Here is a 22,873-nt window from a genome sequence, read left to right on the forward strand (position 1 = left end):
TTGGGGGGTTTAAAACAAACAATTTCCGGTGAAATATTTTCCTCTTCCGTCATAAACCGTGACGCTGAGAGAGAGACGGTTGCGGTTCCAAAAGTGTGGCCCCCGGACCCCTCGGGTACCTTCAGCTCCTCAATGAATTCACGGTTTACGTTTCCTTGTTCTTTTTTTTTTCCCGTCTCAGTGTTTCCGGGCTCTGTGCTGTAAAGGACCGCCGCCGCCGAGACCGGAGTACGATGTGGTGTGCATCGGTCTGACCGGCGCCGGCAAGACCAGCCTGCTGTCACGGCTCTGCAGCGAGGGCAACGGCGGCGTCGGCCCGACAACAGGTACGGTGAACGTCGCCCCCCCCCCCCCCCGCTTCGTCGTCCCAGAGTGATACAGACACACCTGCCTTAAATAAAAGCACCCGCTCGCCCCCACAGCTTCCTTTCCCTCGCATGTGTTTCTCATAGCTTCCGATGTGCTTTCACGTTTCGTGAACACGCCGTCCAACCGTTGGATAGATAACGCTGTCCAGGTATCGCAGTCTCTCCAACATCGGGGTGGGGGCGGGGGGGTCTTTTAGCCCGTGTCTTCCAGAGTCCCGCCAGAAACATTTCTGCTGTATCTCAGCGGGCCGGTACCCCGGGGCCAAGAGGGAGGCCGAGTACATCACTCCTGCCTGCTTTTCCACGAAAGCTCTCAAGGGCCGCCCCCTCCCCTAAAACAGTACAGCCGCGCTACCTGTAAGGGGGGGGGGGGGTGGTCGATGACACCTGTCCTGGGTCTAAATGGATCAAAACATGTTGATTACTCAGTCGGTTTGTTTCCGAGATGTATCCGTCAGCACCGTCTGCCTCCGCACGCACGCACGTCGTAATGTGCTTTACACACACATTGCAGAAGTTCATCGGGATGTCCCGCCTCTCCTCCCGTTTTCTGATCGTTTCCAGGGTTCCCAAATTCCCTCCGAGGCCCTTTTAAGAGTATCGTTTGTGCAACGTTGAACTCTCTCTCTCTCATCCGGCGAAGATCCTTCACCATTTCCCACCGCACGCGAACCGCAGAAGCGACTTGAGCTCCGTCCTCCCGACGCACAACAAAACCCGGTTGCGTGTCTGTTTTTTTGCCGGGACCACACAACGCGTTACTGACACAAATATGTTGTCAGTCCTCCTGCGTGTTCACCAGCTGGTGATTTGGGGAAGAAATTTAAAAAAAAAGGTAGACCAGATATCCGGGGCTGGGGGAGTCGGATGTCTTTGAGCTATGTTTTCTCACTAATGAAAAGCAAGGCGATGCTCATGACTCCTAACATGTGCCGTCCACACACACACACACACACACACACACAATGTCTTCATGGCGGCTCGTCGTTTTGTCTCCCCGCAGGTTTCAGCATCAAGGCAGTGCCGTTTCCAAATGCCATCCTGAATGTGAAAGAACTCGGAGGTAAGAGACGCACGGCCGGCCTCCGCTTCTCACGCTTTGACAAATTCATATTTCATAAGTTCCTCCTGTGTGAGGGGAAGCGTAGCGACCCGACCATCGACTGTGCACAGGAAGTGGACGTGGTCGTCGGGACATCATCTTAGCTTTGATGAACGGAAGTTATCATATTTGGAATGTGAGGAGTGCTGTAGAGACGTTAGGGCGGGGCCTACTGGGACCTGTCAATCCCAGTAGGCCCCGCCCTAAAGCATACCCTGCTTTATGGTCTGTTTGACTCTAAATGGACCGTCATGTACTAAATGAACATCACGCTGTTTTGAAGAAGGCCCGGAACTAGAGATTGAAACCATAAACTCATGTTTACAATGTTTACTGAAGTAATAAATCAAGAGAGAAGTAGTCATTATTTGGACTTCTATACAACCAGAGCACTGCTGGTCAGTGGAGAGAATGCACGTTTCAAGACACTTCAGCATTGGCGTCACTTTTCAGAACCAGGGGGACCTAACCTAGACGTGAGCAAAGCTTAAATAAAAAATAAAAACATGCCAACTCTGTACAATGTAATAATTATTTCAAAGCGGGGACGATTTTCACACAAATAAATAAAATGTATTTATTTCTGTAGTCTTTAAACTTTCAGTACCTTTCTAGGTAAAGTTATTATGGAATTTCTACACAATTTATTTCATTAGTTTGTCCGAATCGTCACGCTGTTTTCTATTTCCCAGGACGTGGGCGGTGTGTTCTGATCCTTAATCACACAATATAGACATGCATCATAAGAAACAGGTTTTTCATTCAGATAAACAACAACGTGTTATCACCTCATCCTCGACATTGCCTGGTACGCCGAGGACACGAAAACATCTTTGTTTGTTGTTGTTTTCTTTTTCTTCTTTTTTTTAAATCTCCGGTAGCATCACACCTTTCGGGCCACAGACGTCAGACCTTGTTAGTGTGTTCTGAAGTGGCCCGCACAATCTGCGCCATGTTATTCCTGGAAAACGCACAGCACTCGAGGAAGCGGGTTTAATACGCACAGACCGGAGAGATCTCTGGGTCGGACGTACGTAAACAGAGCGGGGAGGCTTCCAGTCCTTTAAAGGGAGTCGTGGAAGAGGGATTTTAAATCAACCCCCCCCCCCAAATCCCCCTACCCTCCTGCTCCCACTCCAAGCGGTTCGGCGACGCAAAAAAATAAATAAAATAAAGTATTGTGTTGTTGAGGGTGACAGTAATGTACGTTGTTTTCCACGCGCCACACAAAGCACACGATGGGTGCGGCGCTTGTTTTTGAAGGGGCACTCACCGCTGCCTCTTGAAAGATGAAAAAAAACCACAAAGAGGCACCAGTGGACCACCAACAAGGGTGCTACCAAATTTGGACACAGCTCATTGGGGGGGGGGGGGAGGGGGGTTCAAAAGCGTTGGGTTCAAAGCCAGTCTGGTGGGACATTGTTGTGGTTGGTCCCACAGATGACAGGTTTTGATTTAGATAAGTTGCTACAGGTTGCAAACCACAGCAAAGAATAATGTTTTCTCTTTCTTTTTCTCACCCCCCCCCCCCCCCCCCACGCCTTTTTTTAATTTGTCATCCACGTTAACATAAAGTCGATGTCTGTTTACTTTCGGGAAACGACCACGTGGTGGCTGACTAATCACGGCAGGCGCACAGACTGCATGTGAGAAGTAGACGCAGGCGTCACCCTGTTGGTTTTTGGACCGACACTTTGAATCTTTGAGTTTGGCGAATTTCGCCTTCGCCATCTTGGATTGCGGTTCTCGCCATTTCTTTTTTTTCGCAATGCGAATGACATCGGTGAAGGGGCGGGGCTTATCTCAGTTAATGTTTTTGAATAAAAAGTTGGAAATTAATGTTTTCTTATCCGATTAACCGATACATTAATCACAGATTAATCGATTATTCAAATAATCGTGAGTTGCAGCCCTACCTAGTTCCCTTAATTTGAGTATTAGGATTAAATCCACCCCGGTTTCAACCCATCTTGATCTTTCCTCAAGCGTTGTAACGAGGGTTTCCACATGCGTGCATCTAATTTCAAAGCGATGAACAGACAACAATAATTAAAACGCAACGTCCAACCAAAAGCTTATTTTTAGGCTGTAATAAATATGTCAATGAACACAGCTGAACAGCAGACTATTTGAAGAATAATCCCACATGTGCTAAAGGACAACGAGTGTGTGCTCTCGCCAGAGAAGTCAATACCCTGAATAAAAGACAGAAACAAAACCTCTATTCAAGTATCACCGATGTTTTCACCTTTTTATTTATTCAGCGGTGTGAATAAAAGTGCAATAGCGACATTGAGAATGGCGCTCCTAAAGTCTGGCAACACAGCTGGTGGCAACGTACGGGGATTAGGTGGGAAGGGCACCTCCGGGGGACATGGGGAAGAATCCATTAAGGTGTGTGTGTGTGTGTGTGTGCGCGCGCGCGTCTGGACAGGGACATGACGTCAAGTCTAGACGGGTTTCACAGTTTGCATTCAGGCCACGCACCGACAGCTGATGTGTGTGTGTGTGTGTGTGTGCGTGCGAATCATCGCCACTCGTTGCTGTTGGAGGCGAGCGGCAGACATTAATGCACGCCATGTCTTTCTTTCATCAACGTTCGCCACCGGGCTTCCCGCCGCTGCTCTGTGTCTTACAGTATTTAGGAATTCAGACAATTTATAGTGAAAGCTTACGTTGAGATTGCAGATTTTAAAGGTTTGTGCTTTTTAATTTGTGGATCAGCTTGTGTGTGTGTGTGATGTAAACAGAACATTCGTGACTATTGCTATTTAAAGACGTCATCTTGGAAATTGCAGCAATTTATTTATTTGTGACTATTTTTGACGTTTTATAGACAAAACAATACATCTAAAAAAAAAATAAGTTGTTAGCGTTTTGCCTGTTCCTCAATTTATCATCGTAAATGAGCAGCATCATGTTTAATTTCACAACGACCAAAGAATAACACAACAAAGTAGTAACTATCAAACCTCGGAGGCCAGCATGAACAGAATTGATGTTCATACGCACATCTCTGTATTTGATTGGCTCTGCATATCATGGTGACGTCACTCATTGGTTTATGGACTCCTATTTTGAAGATTTGTGCTTTTGGTCAAACGAACAATGGCTACGATATTTCGCTGAAAACTCACCGTGAAAAATACGGACATCAACCAGAGAGCGGACAACGTCATCGTAGCGACGCCCATATCCTCCCTTATGGTCTATTTATATATATATATATATATATTGTATATATTCATTTTGATTTTACAAAATTAACAAGACAGGACTTTTAGGATACAATACAAAGGGAAAGGAGACAGAAAACAACAAATAACATTAGAAAAACCACATCAAATAACACATTTGCACATCACCAGGCTGACATAAGTACATCTTGGTTCTATCATCAAATCAAGTCGGCATCGGTACCCGTGTTTTTAATCTGGCAGGGCAAAGGCCAACCCGGAGGGGTCTGTGAATTTATATTTGAATGTCACTCTTACTTAAGGGCGGCGGAGGCGATACATCGAGGGAGAAGTAGGACCGTTTTCTCGTAGACTTGAATACGACCAGGGGAGTCGCCCCTGGTGGCCATGAGAGAGAATGCATGTTGAAGGCGCCTCAGGCATCGGCTTCACTTAACCGGAGGAGATTTCCGTGTAGATTCTAACGTATGTGGATCCCGTGTTATCGTGCACTATTAGTCCACCACAGGCACATAGGAGAACATGAGCGAAGACAGACCCCAATGTGGTTCCTATTACTATCAAATAGGACCACAGTGTGTGTGTAGTGTGTGTGTTGCTTTGCCCAACGGGGAGGCTTTTCCTTCGCTTTGGAAAAGATTTGACCAAAAGATTTGAAAATAATTGTTCGTAGACGGTCACTTGGGTTCGAAGCCGGATTTGGGAGTTCCGAGGACACGTAAACGAGGTCCATCTGAGGTCTCGGGTCCGTGTCTTGTCCTTGCGTGATGAAAGTGTCTCACGAGATGGAACACACTGGGCTTATTGGTCACTCGTATTAATGAGTTAGTATTGCCTCACTAGGAGGAATTCAGACTAGTGGACACTGCTGAGGCTACAGTTTGATGTCTGAAGTGCTTCCCACCTCGCTCCAGCCCGTTCCGCCATTGAAGTACGCAAACCTTTGAGGAGAGGCCTCCCTCGCCAGTCCCCTGCGCTCTCTGTATTGTAGCCGTTTTGTTTAACAAAAAAAAGTCTGTTTTACGTTATGGTGGACTTCAAAGAGTGGTTGCTCTGTGTTTCAACTTTATATAAAGGAAAAAAAGAAGAAGAAAAAGACCTAATTATTAACATGTTTTTTGTTCAAGGTAAAATGGCTGGAAAAGGAAAAAAAAGCATGAACAATGGGGAGGCAGGAATGTGACAAATCTTCTCGAGAGTCTGAAACCGTACCTGCATCGGTACCCAGGCGACCTCAACGGTAGCCTAATGCAGACCAAATGTGTGGGTTTCACTCTGGACCATCACGAGCCGTTTGAGTTTGTAGATTACTTCATAAACACAAGCCGTTGAAACACCCAATTGAAAATCTTTATGAATCCAGAAGATCTGCTTTTTATCTTGTTTTCATCTTCTTTTTTTGCAGGCGTAATTGCTTACTCATGTTTTACTGGCAGTCGCCTCAACATGTTTTGTTAATTCATTTATAGTTTCACTTTGGTAAAGGGAGAAAAAACCAACAAGGCAACCTGATCACTGACGCGTAATTGCCTTTTTGTATTTGTGTAGCCAGACGAGACGTCTGCGCTCCCCATTCGCTCCTCTTGCTGCATCAGTGGCATCGGGACTTTTACTATTCTTTGGATTTTCACAATATGTTTTTTGAGCTTCACGTTTCTTTTTGTCCCTGCACCCTGAAACCAAATCTGACTTTGGCTATGTAGAGCCAATCAAATACAGAGATTTGCATATGCACACCAATTCTGGCTACGCTGGCCTCCGTATAATAAATACATTGTTTGTCTTTCTTTAGTCGTTTTTTTTTTAACGGTAGTGTGTACTACTCTGCTTGCTTTTCAGAATGTTTGCAAACACCTTAAAACAATTATTACATTTAAAAAGAAAGAAAGATGTATTGTTTTGTCTCTAAAATGTCAGAAATAGTTTAAAAAATAATTATTGCTGCAATTTCCAAGATGACGTCTTAAAATAGCAACAGTCCAAGATCCACACATATTCAGTTTTATGTCGCATGAGAAAAAGGGGAGAGAAAGGGCAAACAAGTTAAAAGCTGGACCCATGTAATATTTGTATTGTTTTATTACTCATCAAAGGTCGACGAAGCATAACACATCCATAATCATAAAGCTTTATTCCCACCAAACTTCACACCACACGTTAAGCATTCATATGTTGTATGCGCCACAATAAATCACACTCGGGCCGTCTTCATTTCCGAGATAGGGTTGCAAAAGGTCTCGCTTGGTGTTGAGTGAGGGAGGAAGGGAGTGAATAAGGGATTGAGGGCTGGAGGGGAGTGGTTAGTGGATAAGGGAGTCAGTGAGGGAGGGGGTGGGTGGGCCGTGGTGTGTTCCTCAGGTCACATTTATGTCCATTTGACACAGTCACTGTCTGACGTCACTCAGTGGGTAGTTGTTTAGTTTTTTTGCCGCAGTGTAATATCATTAGAAACGTTGGAATCGCAGCATTACATCATGTTTTATTCTGGGGAAATCATTAAAAACACGTGAATAGCTACTCGCAACGGATCATAAAAGTTGCGGTTTGGATCGGAGTCCCAGATCGGATCCGCGCAAAAAAGATTTTTTTTTACTTTTAGAGGTCCTCGATGACGTGCTTTCCCCTAGTTGCTGATCATTGATGATTTATATTGACAGAAACAGAAATGATTTAAACCACTCAGAAGTCTGTAAACCATCAAAAAAGTAATCGGCAATGTTTTTTGTATTCATGTAAATACCATTTAATAAGGAAATAAAAGATTGTATTTACTTTTTTATATACTTAATCTCTAATATCTATTTATGATAATAACTGTAATAACAAGTTTCTCTCCACTAACTACATTTACAGGTTACAAGTGAACACATCGCGCTAACAATTTACTTCCTCCCAATACTAATGTTCACCGAACGGAGCCTGAACGCATCATCGTGTAACTGAGCGGGACCGCTAGCGGTGCTGCCGTCCTCCGGGAGGGGCGGAGCCGTACGCATCACGGATCGCTATGGTTTCATCACTCGACTAACGGCTACGAAATACACCGTCTGTACCGTTCAAGTCCTGCTAAAACACATCAGTCCTCTAGTGTACCGCTAGTGGCCAGACGGGTAGGTTTCTATTGTGGTTACTAGGCGTTAATAGAGACGTTTGAAAGGATAACAGTGGTGGTAAACGGTATGCTGTAAAGCTGTTATCCCCTCAAACCGTAAGAGAAAACACCCCATAGATGAACTCAAACGGGGAATAAATTCAGCGTGGAACCGTAACAGATTGTGAATCATCTGGCCGAAGGTGGCCTCAGTAGACGGTTCTGTAATGCGTCCACACTAAGCAGCGAGCCACAAGAGGAAGTGATTTACAGGCTCAGGGCCGCTGTTCAGTTTTTATAAAACAGTTACTACACGTACCAGCCAAAGGTTTCATAAGATGCACACAAGGCAAGAAAATGTGCAATAATTTCCTGAACAATGTGGTTCTTCAGCGACACACGGGGGGCGGGGGTTGCCAAGATACACAGACGCGGTGGAAGGAATGCTTAAACGTTGGTAGAGGGGGGGGATTTTCACATTTATCTGGCAATCGCCATTAATTGTGCAATTGCTGAAGTATTGTGTTCCGCGCCCTTCTACCTGGGTACCGGAGGGGGGGGGGGGTTCAACATTCACATTTACACCCCCGTCAGTCTTGCCCCTCCAGGCCAGCATCCCAAAGTTTAGTACAGTCGAGCTAGTAACTTTAACTCCAACGGACTCATTAATATATCTGATGTTAGGAGAACATTAAAAAAGTCCTCGAAGCGGCGTCATCGTTTTAGTACACAGGGTTCGTAAAGTCATGGCATTTTTAAATGGATATTACCAGGCCTGGAAAAGTCCTTGAAAGAAATTCAATCCCAAACCTTTTGGAAAAGTCATAGAAATGTGTTATGTTCACATGTTCATTTCCACAGTTTGATTAAAAGAATACATATTTATATAAATATGTATTCTTTTAATAAAACTATTGTCTCATTCATCTGTGTCATTTAAGGTGTACTCGTGTATACACCGAGATATCACAAAATGTTTGGACATTAAAATCTTGGTTCAAGGTCATGATGAAAAAGTCCTGGAAATCCATTGGTCAACATGTGTAAATGTATTTGTCAATAATATATAGATATAGATATATTGTTATCCTGTCCAAACTACTTACCCACACTTAGCCTATCCAGTAATTTAACATTGCAACACAATCTGACATCTAACGGGTTCGATCATAATCACGGAACAGAACTATCGGCGTTACGAGATCGGATACATCGTCATCAAATCGGTTCTGGATTCTTTCTTTTCGGGTGCATCCAACCAAACAACTCTTGGGCCGTACTGTGTGATACCTTTTTTGGTGTGGAGGGGGTTGAATAAGTTGACTACAAGGAGATGAATCATATTTCCTTGATTATGTGCTCGCGTAATTCCCCGAAACTTACTTCACGATTCAGTTGGGTAATTGATTTAGCGAGAGCCGTTGGTTGTTTAATTCACGCCGCCAAAAACCCACGTGGTGAATGAACGAGGCTTCCAACTGACGACGGGGTCAGTAAAGAGACGCGTCTTTCACTGCCATTATATTACATGTGTTGGTTTACCTCACCTGCTGCACCTTTTTGGATAATTACATCTCAGTGAAATCTAAAAAGTATAAAACATTGACCTTTTTTTATTTTTTTATAATGAATGTAATTACATATGGGAAGTGGCGGGAAGTAGAAAGGAAGTGAGCAGAGGAAATGAGGTCCTCCATGCACCCATTTGATGGATGCCCCCCCCCCCCCCCCCCCGAGGAACCATGACGTCACGCTCGGAGGTCCTCCCGTCGGGCCAAGAGGTGGCAGAAGCCGCCAGCGAGACGTGACGGGACATTCCACCGTTTCCAGGCAAAGATGAGAGAAACTTCCGAGTCAATCTCTCAAGTGCCGCCACTTTGTCTGGTGGCTTTCCACTTCCAGTGAGAGGGGTGTGAGGTGACTGAGGGAGGGAGGTACATGTCACCGGGAAGAGCACTTCGTGAGGCTTTAAACGTTTGCCGGCCTCGCGGTTCGTCACTTTGCTTGGCGGGTTACGTCGCGGTGAGCGACGATAACAAAACAAGCGTCCACGGGACGGCGAAAGCAGAAACCTCACCAGACGGAGGAGGATGACTTCAGCCAGAGAAATAACACATAGTAAAAACTATCCAATGCAATGCGAGCGGACCCCTTTGTAGTTTTGTTTACGCGGTGCTGACAAGTTTTATGAGTGTGTAGAACAAACATTTTGGGCGGTTTTAATGGAAGGAACATGATCTGAGAAGGATTGCAATCAACCGAGTTAATGCAGTATTATGGAAACTTGCATAATAATATGTAATAATACATAATACTTGTATAAGACCTGAACGTGCAATAGCCAATACTGGGGTTTATTTGGGATAATAAGGAAAACGTTTTATCCGCACCTTTTCGGAATGAGCAAATGAAACCAAAGCCAGACTTTTGTGATTCCATGTTCAGGATACTTCTGCACTTTTACAACTATTTTTTGTTTTGTTTTTAAGTCGATGACGGTCGACTAGAGTAGACCAGCAGCTCAACTTGTGCTCAGTCGGCCACAATGGATTCCAGTTGTCACAAGAGGAGCAAGATGTCCTCCGGAGCGTGAGTAACATGGAGGATGTGACTCGCGTATCGTGCTTTGGCGTTGCTGAGTGAGTGTGTCGGCATCAATGGAGAGAGGGCGACAGCAGAAGCTGTCATCTGGCAGTCATTACGAAACTTACGAAGAACCTTTCTTTTTTTCTTTTTTCAATGGACTCAATCGTAACATAACAAGAGCTTTGCCATAAAAAGCATTAACTACCCTTTTAATCACTGCCGGTTAAAGTAAGAAGGGTTGGAGATGTCGAGACATAAAACCAAACAGTATCCGCTGTGAGAGTAATGTTTGTTTTCTTTGACAGGGTCATGGCTATTAAAGATTATTGCCCTGGAATTAGCCAGTTAGGAGAAGTCCTAAGCAGTGAACTGACCCCACTAAGCTCTTCTAATCGCAGGGCTGTGTTTTCCCTTCAGGTGGGAAATGGTTTTGTGGTTAAGGGTCAGCGTCTATACTGATCCCACGAAGCAGGTGGGATTTGGCCACAACCTGTAGACCAAAGTAAGGAGGGGCTGGCAAAGGGAGGTGGTAGCAAAGTGGACCGACTCGTTCTGTGGGCACGGAGGTCTCCTCCACGAGTTACTCCCACTCACTAATACAGATGTTGTCAACCGAACCCTTGTGCGAGCAGATGTTTCTCGCACACCAAAAGGAACCACGTGGTGTTCACTGTGAACTCACGCCGCCCACGAGTTTGGGGATCGGCTGGTGAAGCGGATGCATCGTTGGCGTGGCCTGGCGCCGATCGGTTCCGCCATTCAGAAAACTACCATTTTTGAAGTTGTTCTTACCGCCGGCAGCAAAGCATGAATTAAGACTTTTACAAATCTGCATCGTCACGCAGTTCTCTCATCATTATGTCGAATACTGGCTCGCCGTTCGGTGGGAACACCGCAATTCTTTTAATACTTTATTCTCAAAGAGGTCTCCTACAATCCAAATGATGTATTAAATGGACATGTTTTCTTGTCTTGGGGAAAGTCTATTTACAAACTGATAATTATGAGATTTTGTATCGTTTGTCATATCATTTTCCGCATGCCGACGGTAACGTCCTATTTGCCGACAGGAGCGGACAACATCAAGAAGTATTGGAGTCGTTACTACCAGGGGTCGCAGGGCGTCGTCTTCGTGTTGGACAGCGCCTCGTCGGATGAGGACCTCGAGGCCGCCCGCAACGAGCTCCACTCGGCTCTGCAGCATCCGCAGCTGTGCACACTGCCTTTCCTCATCCTCGCCAACCACCAGGACAAGCCTGCGGCACGGACGCCAAGCCAGGTAACCTACGCTAATCAATTCCATCCTGTGCCCCTCTAAATGCAATTAACTTTCATTCTTCCACAAACGGTTGCGGCAAATTCGGCCTTGATAAGAGAAATATTTATGAACGTTGTACATTGACATACGCACACACCCTGCATTTATACATGGATGGCTCTTTTTATAAATATACAATGGGTCTGTTATGACTGTTAAAGAGCCAACATGGGTGGTTTCAGAGGTCTGAATTGCGTCAGTCACATCATTTCATGACAGACTTCACTAGTTACTAGTAGTAGTAGTAGTAGTGGTGGTGGTGGTGGTGGTGGCATGGGAGGGTTGTGAGTGAACCTGGGAGCAATGTTGTTGGAGAAACAACTAAAAAGGAACAGAATATCTCTATACGTTTGTGTTTTGTGAAAAGAGAAACCTCTCCTGGAATAGTGAAACCAAGGCCTCTTTCTGCAGCCAGGCGTTTACAGCTTAGTCCCTCGTGGTTGGCCTGTACCCTTTGCTCCTGGGTTTTCCCATTCAAATGTTAGGTGTAGGAATGTAGTGCGTTGCAGAGTGGATGACGGGCCAAGGCGGACTCCACGGCCTGCTGACCCATGGCTATTAAAAGTGTCTGAGATGTGAAATATTGCACCTCTCCTCTCTGCAAGGCTTATTTTCACATTATTGTTGGAAGTTGATGATACCCAAGAGTTGTGGCCTGAAGGTCTTGGGTGCCTGTCTTAGGAGTCCTGATTACCTGCTAGTGGAACCCACTGTTGAAAAGGAAGGCTTTTAAGTTCATGAATGATAATAATGTGGAATCCAGAGCGATTGAAGCTTCTTTAGTTGGAGAAGCAACAACTTGGATGGAGTGTGAGGAATTCAGGAAGACAGACTTCTGGTTTGCCTCCACACGGTTTTGCCAATCCGTCCGAGGAGTAGGGACTTCTCCGTAGGGGAGTAGGACTCAACTGGGAGGATATTACGGAACGGTGTGGAAAGAACACTTGAACAACTTTTGAACTCGACACTCTGAAGGAGGCAAAGTTTGCCAGTTTTATCTTTTTTTCCAAAAGTTACAGATGATCAGAAAACTCCCCGGGGCGACGTTCCAGGGATGTGTGATTCGAAAGGCTCTTAATGTGGTTGGACTGTGTTGCTTGATGCGCCTCTTCAGTGTTGCGACATAGCGTGCTTCAGTTAGTGGGGTTTCGCACAATCTCAGTTGGCGTCGGTTACCAGCCTTCAGACGATAAGGCCCTGGGAGCAACGGGCTATATTTCTGGGGTGTCACAGCGCTATTAGAGTGGACCCAAAAGCACGACTCAGACAGGAGAAACAAAGAATACTGTCTTTGGTTGGAAACAGGCTGGTCAAAACCGGGAGATCAGTCGAAGAAGCAAACAAGTCCAAAAAGGGGCGGGGCAGAGAATCTGAGTTCAGGGCAGGCAGGCAGGGTCAGAACAGGCAGGTCACGAATATACACTAATAACGCTGGAGAACTTGGCACTAAAACACAAGACAATCTGGCAGAGGACAAGTGGAAGTGAGGGAGCTAAATAGTGAGGGACTAATGAGGGGATGGGCTGCAGGTGAGAAGGGCGTGAGGACCAGGTGAAGGGAATGAGGGACTAACGAGGGAGTGATCAGAGGCAGGTGAGGGGAGTTGGATTGACGAGATGGTGTGACAGGATGAAAACAACTATTACAAAAGGGAAGGCGTGGAGCTAAACTGTTACATGGGGTCCACTCCTGGTGGTGTCGCCGCTGGATGTCCCGCACTAAGACGTCCTGCTTCTGTCTATTAGGACACGACACACAAGAGTTGAGAGACGACTTGTGCGACCAGATCCTTTCTCAAGTCGTCAGTTAACAAGCAAACTTTTAGCGAATGAAAAACTAAATCGTCGTCGGACGATAGACGGTGGGTTTTTCCGAGATTGCGTTGCAGCATTTGATCTCCACACGACCGTTCGTCTAGCTGCATGCAACCAAAGAATGTAATTGGTCAATATTACACAAACTGCTTCAGACACAAAGCTTGCGTCCCGTGTCCGACCGATTTGGCGTTCGGATGCGGAATCTTTTTCGGAGCGATCAGGTGTCGCACTACTCATCCAAGGGACTAGAAAGGAGGCTTCCACCGACTGAACTGTGGATACAGGATGATTCATATAAGAATAAAGATGCCGGGGAAGTGACGCAAGTGACAGAAATGCATTGCTCTGAACATGCAGAATGAGCTTTGATATAACTGCTGCTCCGTTGAATTGAAAGTTAGGCTTGAGATCTTAATTCCTTTCTGAGACCCCGGGGCAAAACCAATGCTGGGGGACTAAGATGCCCCCGGTCACAATGACTTGGATCAGGCTGTCTCCAAAATGTAGTAATTTATATTTATTTTCAATTGTTGTTGTAGGACTTCGACATTCATTAGAAAACACGCCTAGCATGTGCTTCCAAGATGTTGCTTTTTATCGTTGCCGGTAAACGGGCCATGAATCAGCCTTCGGACTCTGGAACACAGAGTGCTTTTCCTCATTGAAGTATCAATCAAGCATGGCTCTAATTTCAGTCAGATACTGGATTATTTAAAGAAACATATGAGCTCAGAGTAAAATTCTCACTCGAGTTCCATGCATTTTTTAAATATTCATCCCTTCTGTGTGTTGACTGAGTAGGAAGCGACGTGAGGCGTCTGGTTACACATCATTTGCTCTAGTCGTCTTCCTTTATTTCTCTCTTTTGTCTCTCTTTTGCCACTCCGCCAACAGACAGGACATAATAGTTAGAATATAGTAGAAATGTCACGTAGTAGTCATGAAGTAGTAGGTCATGTCACCACCTCCCCGCAGGACGGATTTAATCACCGCTGGTGGAGGCAGGAATGAAATACAGCATAACTAGGGTAGTCTGTCCCACCTCTCTCTCTCTCTCTCTCTCTCTCTCTCTCCCTCTTTCTCTCCTCCCCTCCTCTTAGCTTGCCTCACTCTACCTCCCTCACTGCAGGAGCCTCTTGGAGTAGGATGTTATGGATAGCATCGCCCTGTGCTCGCTCATGTTTCAAAAACCTGGAACCTCACTTTCCTACGCACACAAATATACACACACACACACACACACACGTGCATCATATGCAGAGGCCTATTTAATGTTTCTGAAGGATAACAAAGATGGATGCAGAGAGGACCATCTGCGTTTCTTGGTCCTCATAACGCTGCCGATGGGTCAGGTCCGTGAGCGGCACACACACACACACACACACACACACACTCGCCACAGGTTCGATAGCGTTGCGTGTCCTCTGCCACATTTAACCCGCGGTTGCATCGGTCACCTCGCCTGAATTGTTTGCAAACACCGATCACACGTGTGGCCGAACCTTTGGTTTCTGGCGGCGCGTCTGGAGGGGTCATTCCGGTTCATTCCGGTTCGTAACGATTGGCTTACGTAAACGGATCGGGGCGGTCCCCGGATGACGTACTGGGAATGTGGATGCTCGCGCGTCGTCCGCGTCGCTATTTTTGCATTCGTGTGCAGCGCCGCACTCTTTCTCACATCGAGAGAAATCCACACGTGGTGATTGTATTTATTCACTTTGACCCCTGTTATAATGCAGCTAATTTGCATGGTCTTCCAAAGACAGGGGGAACAACGACAATCAAACATCCTGTGTGTTACGTGGCTGATTAGGGGTCTCAACACGGGGCTTTTAAAAATAAATGCTGTGAGTTGTGACCAACATCCTGCATTCATTCATTTCACTCCACGGACGCTCTGATGGAGCACAGTGACCCAGCCTCTTGGTTTACTGGCGGGGACAAGAGCGATGATGCTCCGACTTGGCGTGGTTTTTCGTAGATTCTTTGTGTGTGTTTCAAATTACACGGTCATTAAGGAGCGTTACCATGCCGGCGTGTGCATATTATCATCTGACTCATGGCGGTGTCATTGACGGAGGGCTCAGTGTTCCGTGACTCACGAGCAACGTCTGCTAAGACCACACGACGTTCAGACCGACATCCGAAAGAAGTCGCAGACTCCGCCTCGTCTCCCAAAACGGTGCCGCTTCTTTCGCCGCGCTGTAAGCCATCGCCTCGAGAACCCTCGCCGCCTTCGGATTATCGGCTCCAGGTAATATCGGGTGTTTAAAAAAATATAGAGATTTTTTTTTTTTTTTTTAAAGAGCGGAAACAAGTCGCGCCACTCAACCGCCGGGGAGTGCGACTGGGAAAAGCCTCCACACGTCAAGCAAACATTTGCTCGACATCCGCAGGGGTCTCGTGCGGGAGTTTATTTTCAGTTCGCCCCGGGTTCCCCAGCGGTCGCTTCCACTTCACTCAGAGGAGCTTTCAGCTCGGTTGCAAGACGCCGCATCTCGCAAATGAATATGAAGAACGCAATATTCTCCGTGTTATTTAGACCAGGATGCCAAATAAATTATTATTATTTTATTTTTTTTAGATCCTCAGCTTATTGGTATATGCATCCACACATCTGTGCCAGTAGCACCTTATGGTAAAACATGAACATTTCCAAGCTTTATCTTATTTATTTTCCCTCTTCGTACGGTATTCGTCAAAATGGCAAACCCCATTATTACCTTCGCATTGAAAATGCCGGAAGGTTATGTTTTGATCGCCGTGTATTTATTTATTTATTTATTTGTATGAGTGTTATTCGCAAAACTCAAAAAGTATTGAACCGAATCGCATGAAATTTGGTGGGATGATTGTTTATTATCCGGGGACCAGTTGATGAGATTTTGGGATTGATCGGGTCAAAGGTCAAAGGTCATGAACAAGTCAAAATCTTTCGCAGAACTCAAAAAGTATTGAACCGAATCGCATGAAATTTGGTGGGATGATTGTTTATTATCCGGGGACCAGTTGATTAGATTTTGGGATCGATCGGGTCAAAGGTCAAGGTCAAAGGTCATGAACAGGTCAAAATGTTCTTGAATCGCATGAAATTTGGTGGGATGATTGGTTATTATCCGGGGACCATTTGATTCGATTTTGGGATCAATCGGGTCAAAGGTCAAGGTCATGGAAAGGTCAAACTCTTTTTTTACTATAGCACGATACATTTTTGTCCAATTGGCATGCAACTAATGCCAAAATGTTCCTAATTCAATGCCCAATCTTGTGATATGCGAAGGTATGCGCTCTACCGAGTGCCCATTCTAGTTCTATTCGTGTACTACGGTGTATATGTGTAAGAAACCGTCGCTCGCTTCGGTCATTTCTCGTGGTGTCCGTGGTCGCCTGTTCCCAAACTTCTCCAGGGAAGTTTGGGAATATTTATGTCTTTGCATTACTTATTGATGACGGTTGTCAAAATGCTCTACCGTTGGGGCCCAGTTGCTTAATATTAAATGAAAGTTTTCGCTAAAAGTACCACGGTACATGTCAGAAACAGGTGGCGAACCACTCTTCGCCCCCGTGGTCTGGTATAAGTGCAGTGCGTCTCCTCGGGCCGGAGATAGAAGCACAATTAAAGATATGCCACTTCCTAGTCCCTCAATTTTTTTTTAATAAATCGTCCTTTCGGCTCGTCGGAAACATCGTGGCGAGACCTCTGAGTGAACTCGTGAGAGTGTCGGGATTATGCACAGCGTGTCCAGCTGCAGCTACACTCATCACGCACACACGCGTTATTTAGGTTATCTGGAAGACGCGTGCCTCCTCTGTGAATGACCTCTCCGATGAGTGTGTTGCACAGCTGAGGGCTAACGGGTGTGTATATTTACCGCGTATTCTCCGCATTTTAAAACAAATTAAAATGTAATAACGGAGCAGATGAGAGATGCTTTTATTTTTTTCTGATACCAGAAACACGTTTTTTTAATATATTTTTTTTAAGTCTCAGGAATTTAGCGTGACGGGGCAGATGCCGCCTGTTCTGTCCCAGCTGCCACGTCCACACCAGAAAACACCAATCAGTCGCACCGGCCCGGCCCCGTTTCCTGAATGATCTCACACGCACATGTATCCTTTAAAGGTCTCTTATAAGACGCCGTATATATACACTACTGTTCAAAAGTTTGGGGTCACTTAGAAATGTCTTTATTTTTCAAAGAAAAGCACTGTTTTTTCAATCAAGATAACATTAATCAAAAATACACACTATACATTGTTAATGTGGTAAATGACTATTCTAGGTGGAAACGTCTGGTTTCTAATGAAATATCTCCATAGGTGTATAGAGGCCCATTTCCATCATCTATCACTCCAGTGTTCTAATGGTACATTGTGTTTGCTATTCGCCTTAGAAGACTAATATCTGATTAGAAAACCCTTGTGCAATTATGTTAGCACAGCTGAAAACAGTTATGCTGGTGAAATAAGCTATACAACTGGCCTTCCTTTGAGCTTGAAGTTTGAAGAACAAAATTAATACTTCAAATATTAATCATTATTTCTAACCTTGTCAATGTCGACTATTTTCTATTCAATTTTCAATTCATTTGATAAATATATATGCCGTTTTGTAAATCCGAAAGCACACATCCTACAACCGTTTTGTGGCTTCTAATGTCACAACCATGCAGAGAGAGCCGTCGTGCCCATCGCCGAGTGCCTGATCTGTACTGCAACAACAAAAAGAAAGAAGAAAAATCCGATTAGAGCCTGCAGAAATGTAACCAGTACCAGAGTTTTTATTGGACTTTTCTCCATCTGAACTCTGCATATCCCCCCAAAAAGGCAGCTCGATCCCAGGTTCTTGCGTCCCCCCCCCCCCCTGTCCCCGTCCCCTTCGATGGAGTCCGCATTCAGTAGGTCTGAGTTCTATTGGCGGCTCCCTCCGGCGATGACACGGTACACAAATGACGTCCCCACGCTGGTCGCCTTCTCACAGCAACCGCTCTGTTGGCAGAACAAGGCCGCCCGTTTCCTTAACACACACACACACGCGCGGGTCACTCCTTGTTTACGGTGTCACGTTTGTGACTGGGTGAGAGAAGGTGGTACGCGGCGGCTCAGCGGGCCTGGCGAGCGCCTCACTGGGGCCCTCTGTGTGCTGCTGCGAGTGTTTTCCAGGGGCAGGGCGGGTCTGGAGGAGGGCAGGGGAGGAAATGTGGGACAAAATTCCTCATTGACATCAATCTCCTGCCGTTGGGGGGCCCAAGGAAGCCGGGGGGGAGGAGCGAATGGGAGGTCTCCCCCCCCCACCACCCCTGTTGATATAACACCTCAACAAAGCAGGTCTGTTTGGATGGATGGGCCTAATGGACTGCGTCGGCGAGGAGATCTTGTTTTAAGAAGTCGCCCGTCGGCGTCAGCGGGCAGAGGTAGAGGCGTTTGTGTTATCTGAGGAAGAGACGGAAGCCAGATTTAAACTGATGAAGAATACCCCCCCTCCAAAAAAACACAATAGAGCCCTGGAGTGACTCGCGGAGAGAAGAGGAGGGGGGTTGGATGGAGACGGGCGTGGCCGTGATCGGATGGCAGAAGACCGAAGCGGTCAGAGTCCCCGAATGACTGAAGAGGAAAAGCACCGTCTCATGCTCTCTTTCACACCCAATCCGACACACACACACACACTCTTTCTCAAACCCCCCCCGAGTCACTCCAGTCCCTGCTCCGCCTCAGTTCCATTGCGAGGGTGAAACCGGTGCCTGGTATGAATTTGAAGCACATCTGTTTCCAGTGTGCCGAGAGCCCAACGTGACGCCGCTTCACGCACCGCGACAAAAGTCCCGTCGCACAGAGCGAGCGGCGTCACGCGCTCACACACACGGGGGCGACCTCCTCCGGCGCGCCGCCAGGCGAGAGGGAGAGTCGAGCAGGCCTCGACGCGCAAAGTCTCGCCTCGGAAAACAGACGACTCTCAGGTCTTCTCGTTTTCCGCTTTAAAAAAAAGGAAACTACCTTGTTTCCTCCCCTCCTCCCCCGCCCTCCGCCAGCGATCGTTTGTCTCTGTCAACGCGCGGCACACTGATGACAGACGGGCACACGCGGGCGCGTTGACGCAGACATTGTTTTGATCTTAGAAGGCGTCATTTTCCCACACACACACACACACACACACGTGGTTGATGAGAACATCTCCTCGTGAAACAAGCTTATTTTCTGCGGCGGGTCAAAGAGCCCCACAGAGGTCGGGTTCTGCCGCCCGGCCTCCCCACAGACCTTCCTCACCGCGACTGAGAAACCCTCATTTTTTTCCTACTTTTCTTTGCGTTTCCCTGACGACGGCAGCCGCTGCCTGGATCCCTCTCCCATGCGGTCGGCTTCGGAGCGTCAAGCTATATTCTGCGTGTGCGGCCGAGGAAGAGACCACTCGATACACGTCGACACCTTTTTCTTGCTTTTTTTGTCATTAAATTTTTTGGTTGGCATTCATTCATTTCCAAAGTCACGCTTACCCCCCCGAGCCCGACACACAACTCCTCCCAGAACATTGTGGTGAAATACTGGATATTAACTGTAATCGTTGCTTGACTCTCGAACTTTCTGGGGGGGAAGAATCCATCACTTGATGCCTAACGGTACAACTCCTGCAGCTTGTTTTCGAACTGTACGCACGGCTTAGTGTAAGAGATGCACCCACAGGGCAAGTCTTTGAAAACCTCGTGTCCCCTTTTCTCTTTCCTCACATTTTATACACCCCCCCCCCCCTCACCCGATGAAAGTATTCTCGTTTTTTTTCTTTAAACGACTGCTCCAGCGTGTGAAAACGTGTAGCCCCACTCACTGGAAGGCATGTTTCTTCTGGAAGGGAACAGCCAACGCCAAACCCCACAGCCGAGTGCTGTTCTCTTATTTTGTGTTACTCCAGCCGCCAGTTTCTGTTCTCCTGTGGCCCGCAGGAATGCGGCTCGCTCGGTGATGGAAAACCCACAACCGATCGAGTGCGAGCGGTCTCAATCGACCGATGCATGCGTCGCCCTTTCCCTTCACAATGGAAATCAAAGAGCACTTGCACGGCAGCGGGGGATAGATCACCGTGTGACGGCACGTTTTTGACAAGTTGTTATTAACGGACCCATCGCGTGAAGGTTTGTACTTCTACATGCCTCTTTAGCCACTTTTTGATTTATGCTCTTCGCCAATATCACACATTTTAATGACGCGTATTAAAATAAACACATTTTATTCTATAGCCGGACCCCTGTTCTTTTCACCCATGCCATTGGTTGATTTAACCATCTCCACACCTTTTTAATGGAGACGTCCCGATTGGCCAGTGACAAGCCATAGGTGAGGCCACCGCCAGAGAACGGTGGGGTCACGGTGGAGAGGAGTAGTCAGCCAGCCTTTTTGTCTCTATTATCGGGGGTCTTGAAATAAAGTGGGAGGAGTCGGGGGGGGGTCACTGGGGGCCCCACGTTTGATCATTGATCTCCATGACCCCATTTGAAGGGTTTTAATCTTTCGGGTGTGACCTCCTCGAGGATTTTTTTTTTGTTGACCGGGAACTATATAGCGAGTGAGGAGGATGGGGTTGGGGGGAGTGGCGGTTGGGTGGTTTTTTTCCACACGAGCGGAGATACAGGAGGGGAGGAAGGGGGGTGGGGTGTATAATGAGCCAGCCAGGAAGGTGCGTGGATGCTACGTGTGTGCACATGCACAAGTCTACGCACACTTTGTACAAGCTCTTTTTTTTCAGACTGCTTCAGCACAGACGCTCACACATCAGTACATTTTGCCATCAAAGTTTATGTAGGCCACGCTCACTCGAGGTCGAGCCGTCTCGCACAAACATGTCTCTTCTGTACCGGGGCTTTTATTGACAAATTCCTGGTATAGACGGATCTGCATCATGTTGTTTGGACGCACTCCTTCCTCCCACCCCCAGCTCTTTACTTCCTTTCAAAACAGAGTAGTAGTAGTAGTAGTAGTAAGTCCGGGTTGTGGGTATCCAGCTGGTCGAACGGCGAAAGGAGATTTAAGACTAACTTTCCTCCCGGCTCTGGGCCTCCAGTGTCCCGAGGCGCTGCTCTCCATGACAATAAGAGGATGACGCCGTCTGCGTCTCCGGGGCTCAAGCGGAGTGTTGTGACGAGACGGCCCAGACTTCACACATCCACGCCACCATTGAGCCGCTCCGTGCGCTAAACCGTCGGTTCGTACCAGTGATGGGGACAATGGCCCGTGGGGAATACACATTCAATTCAATTCAGTTTATTTGTATAGCCCAATTTCACAAATTACAAATTTGTCTCGGAGTGCTTTACAATCTGTACACATAGACATCCCTGCCCCAAAACCTCACATCGGACCAGGAAAAACTCCCAAATAACCCTTCAGGGGAAAAAGGAAGAAACCTGGAGGAGAGCAACAGAGGAGGATCCCTCTCCTAGGATGGACAGATGCAATAGATGTAATGTGTACAGAAGGACAGATTTAGAGTTAAAATACATTCAATGAATATGACAGAGTGTATGAATAGTTCATAGTAGGCATATTCCACGATGGAGACCTCCACGATCCATCAGGCAGATGGCGGTGGGGAGGAGGTGGGCGGAGTCTCAACAGGACAGTGGCGTAGTCATGAGCAGGAATTCCACGACCCAGACGATCCATCAGGCAGATAGATCTATGCCGCCTCATAGGGTCCGATGACCCCATGAGACGAAAGTCAAAAGGACTTCCGGGAGAAAGCAGAGTTAGTAACGTGTGATTGAGAGATGAAAATTCATCCTTAAGGAGAGAAACAAGAGTAGATAGGAACACAGTGCATCCTAAACGGTCCTCCGGCAGCTAAAAGCCTATAGCAGCATATCAAGGGGCTGGACCAGGGCAAACCTGATTCAGCCCTAACTATAAGCTCTGTCAAAGAGGAAGGTCTTAAGTCTACTCTTAAACGAGGTGACTGTGTCTGCCTCCGGACTGAAATTGGAAGCTGGTTCCATAAAAGAGGAGCTTGATAACTAAAGGCTCTGGCTCCCATTCTACTTTTTAAGACTCTAGGAACTACAAGTAGTCCCGCATTTAGTGAGCGTAGCTCTCTAGTGGGGCAATATGGTACGACAAGCTCCTTAAGATATGATGGAGCATCACCAATCAAGGCTTTGTAGGTTAAGAGAAGAATTTTAAAAGTGATTCTTGATTTTACTGGGAGCCAGTGCAGAGCAGCTAGTGCAGGAGTGATGTGATCTCTTTTCTTAGTTTTAGTGAGAACACGAGCTGCAGCATTCTGGATCAACTGAGGGACCTAAGAGATTTATTAGAGCAGCCTGCTAATAAGGAGTTGCAGTAATCCAGTCTCAAGTAACGAACGTGAACCAATTTTTCTGCATCTTTTGAGACAAGATGTGCCTGATTT

The 22,873-nt window shown here is 46.6% G+C and overlaps 1 protein-coding gene across 7 annotated transcripts in view; it reads left to right on the forward strand.

Annotated features, from left to right (window-relative positions):
* Positions 1-22,873, forward strand: part of LOC130197282 (ADP-ribosylation factor-like protein 15) — a 136,709-nt gene that overhangs the window by 45,172 nt on the left and 68,664 nt on the right. For all 7 annotated transcript variants that reach the window (XM_056419879.1, XM_056419876.1, XM_056419877.1 and 4 more), the window contains 3 exons: positions 182-326; positions 1,372-1,431; positions 11,415-11,623. In XM_056419879.1, the coding sequence (XP_056275854.1) occupies positions 182-326; positions 1,372-1,431; positions 11,415-11,623 (414 nt within the window). The remainder of the gene's footprint in view (positions 1-181; positions 327-1,371; positions 1,432-11,414; positions 11,624-22,873) is intronic.

Source organism: Pseudoliparis swirei, chromosome 7 (assembly GCF_029220125.1).
Source record: "Pseudoliparis swirei isolate HS2019 ecotype Mariana Trench chromosome 7, NWPU_hadal_v1, whole genome shotgun sequence".
NCBI lineage: Eukaryota > Metazoa > Chordata > Actinopteri > Perciformes > Liparidae > Pseudoliparis > Pseudoliparis swirei.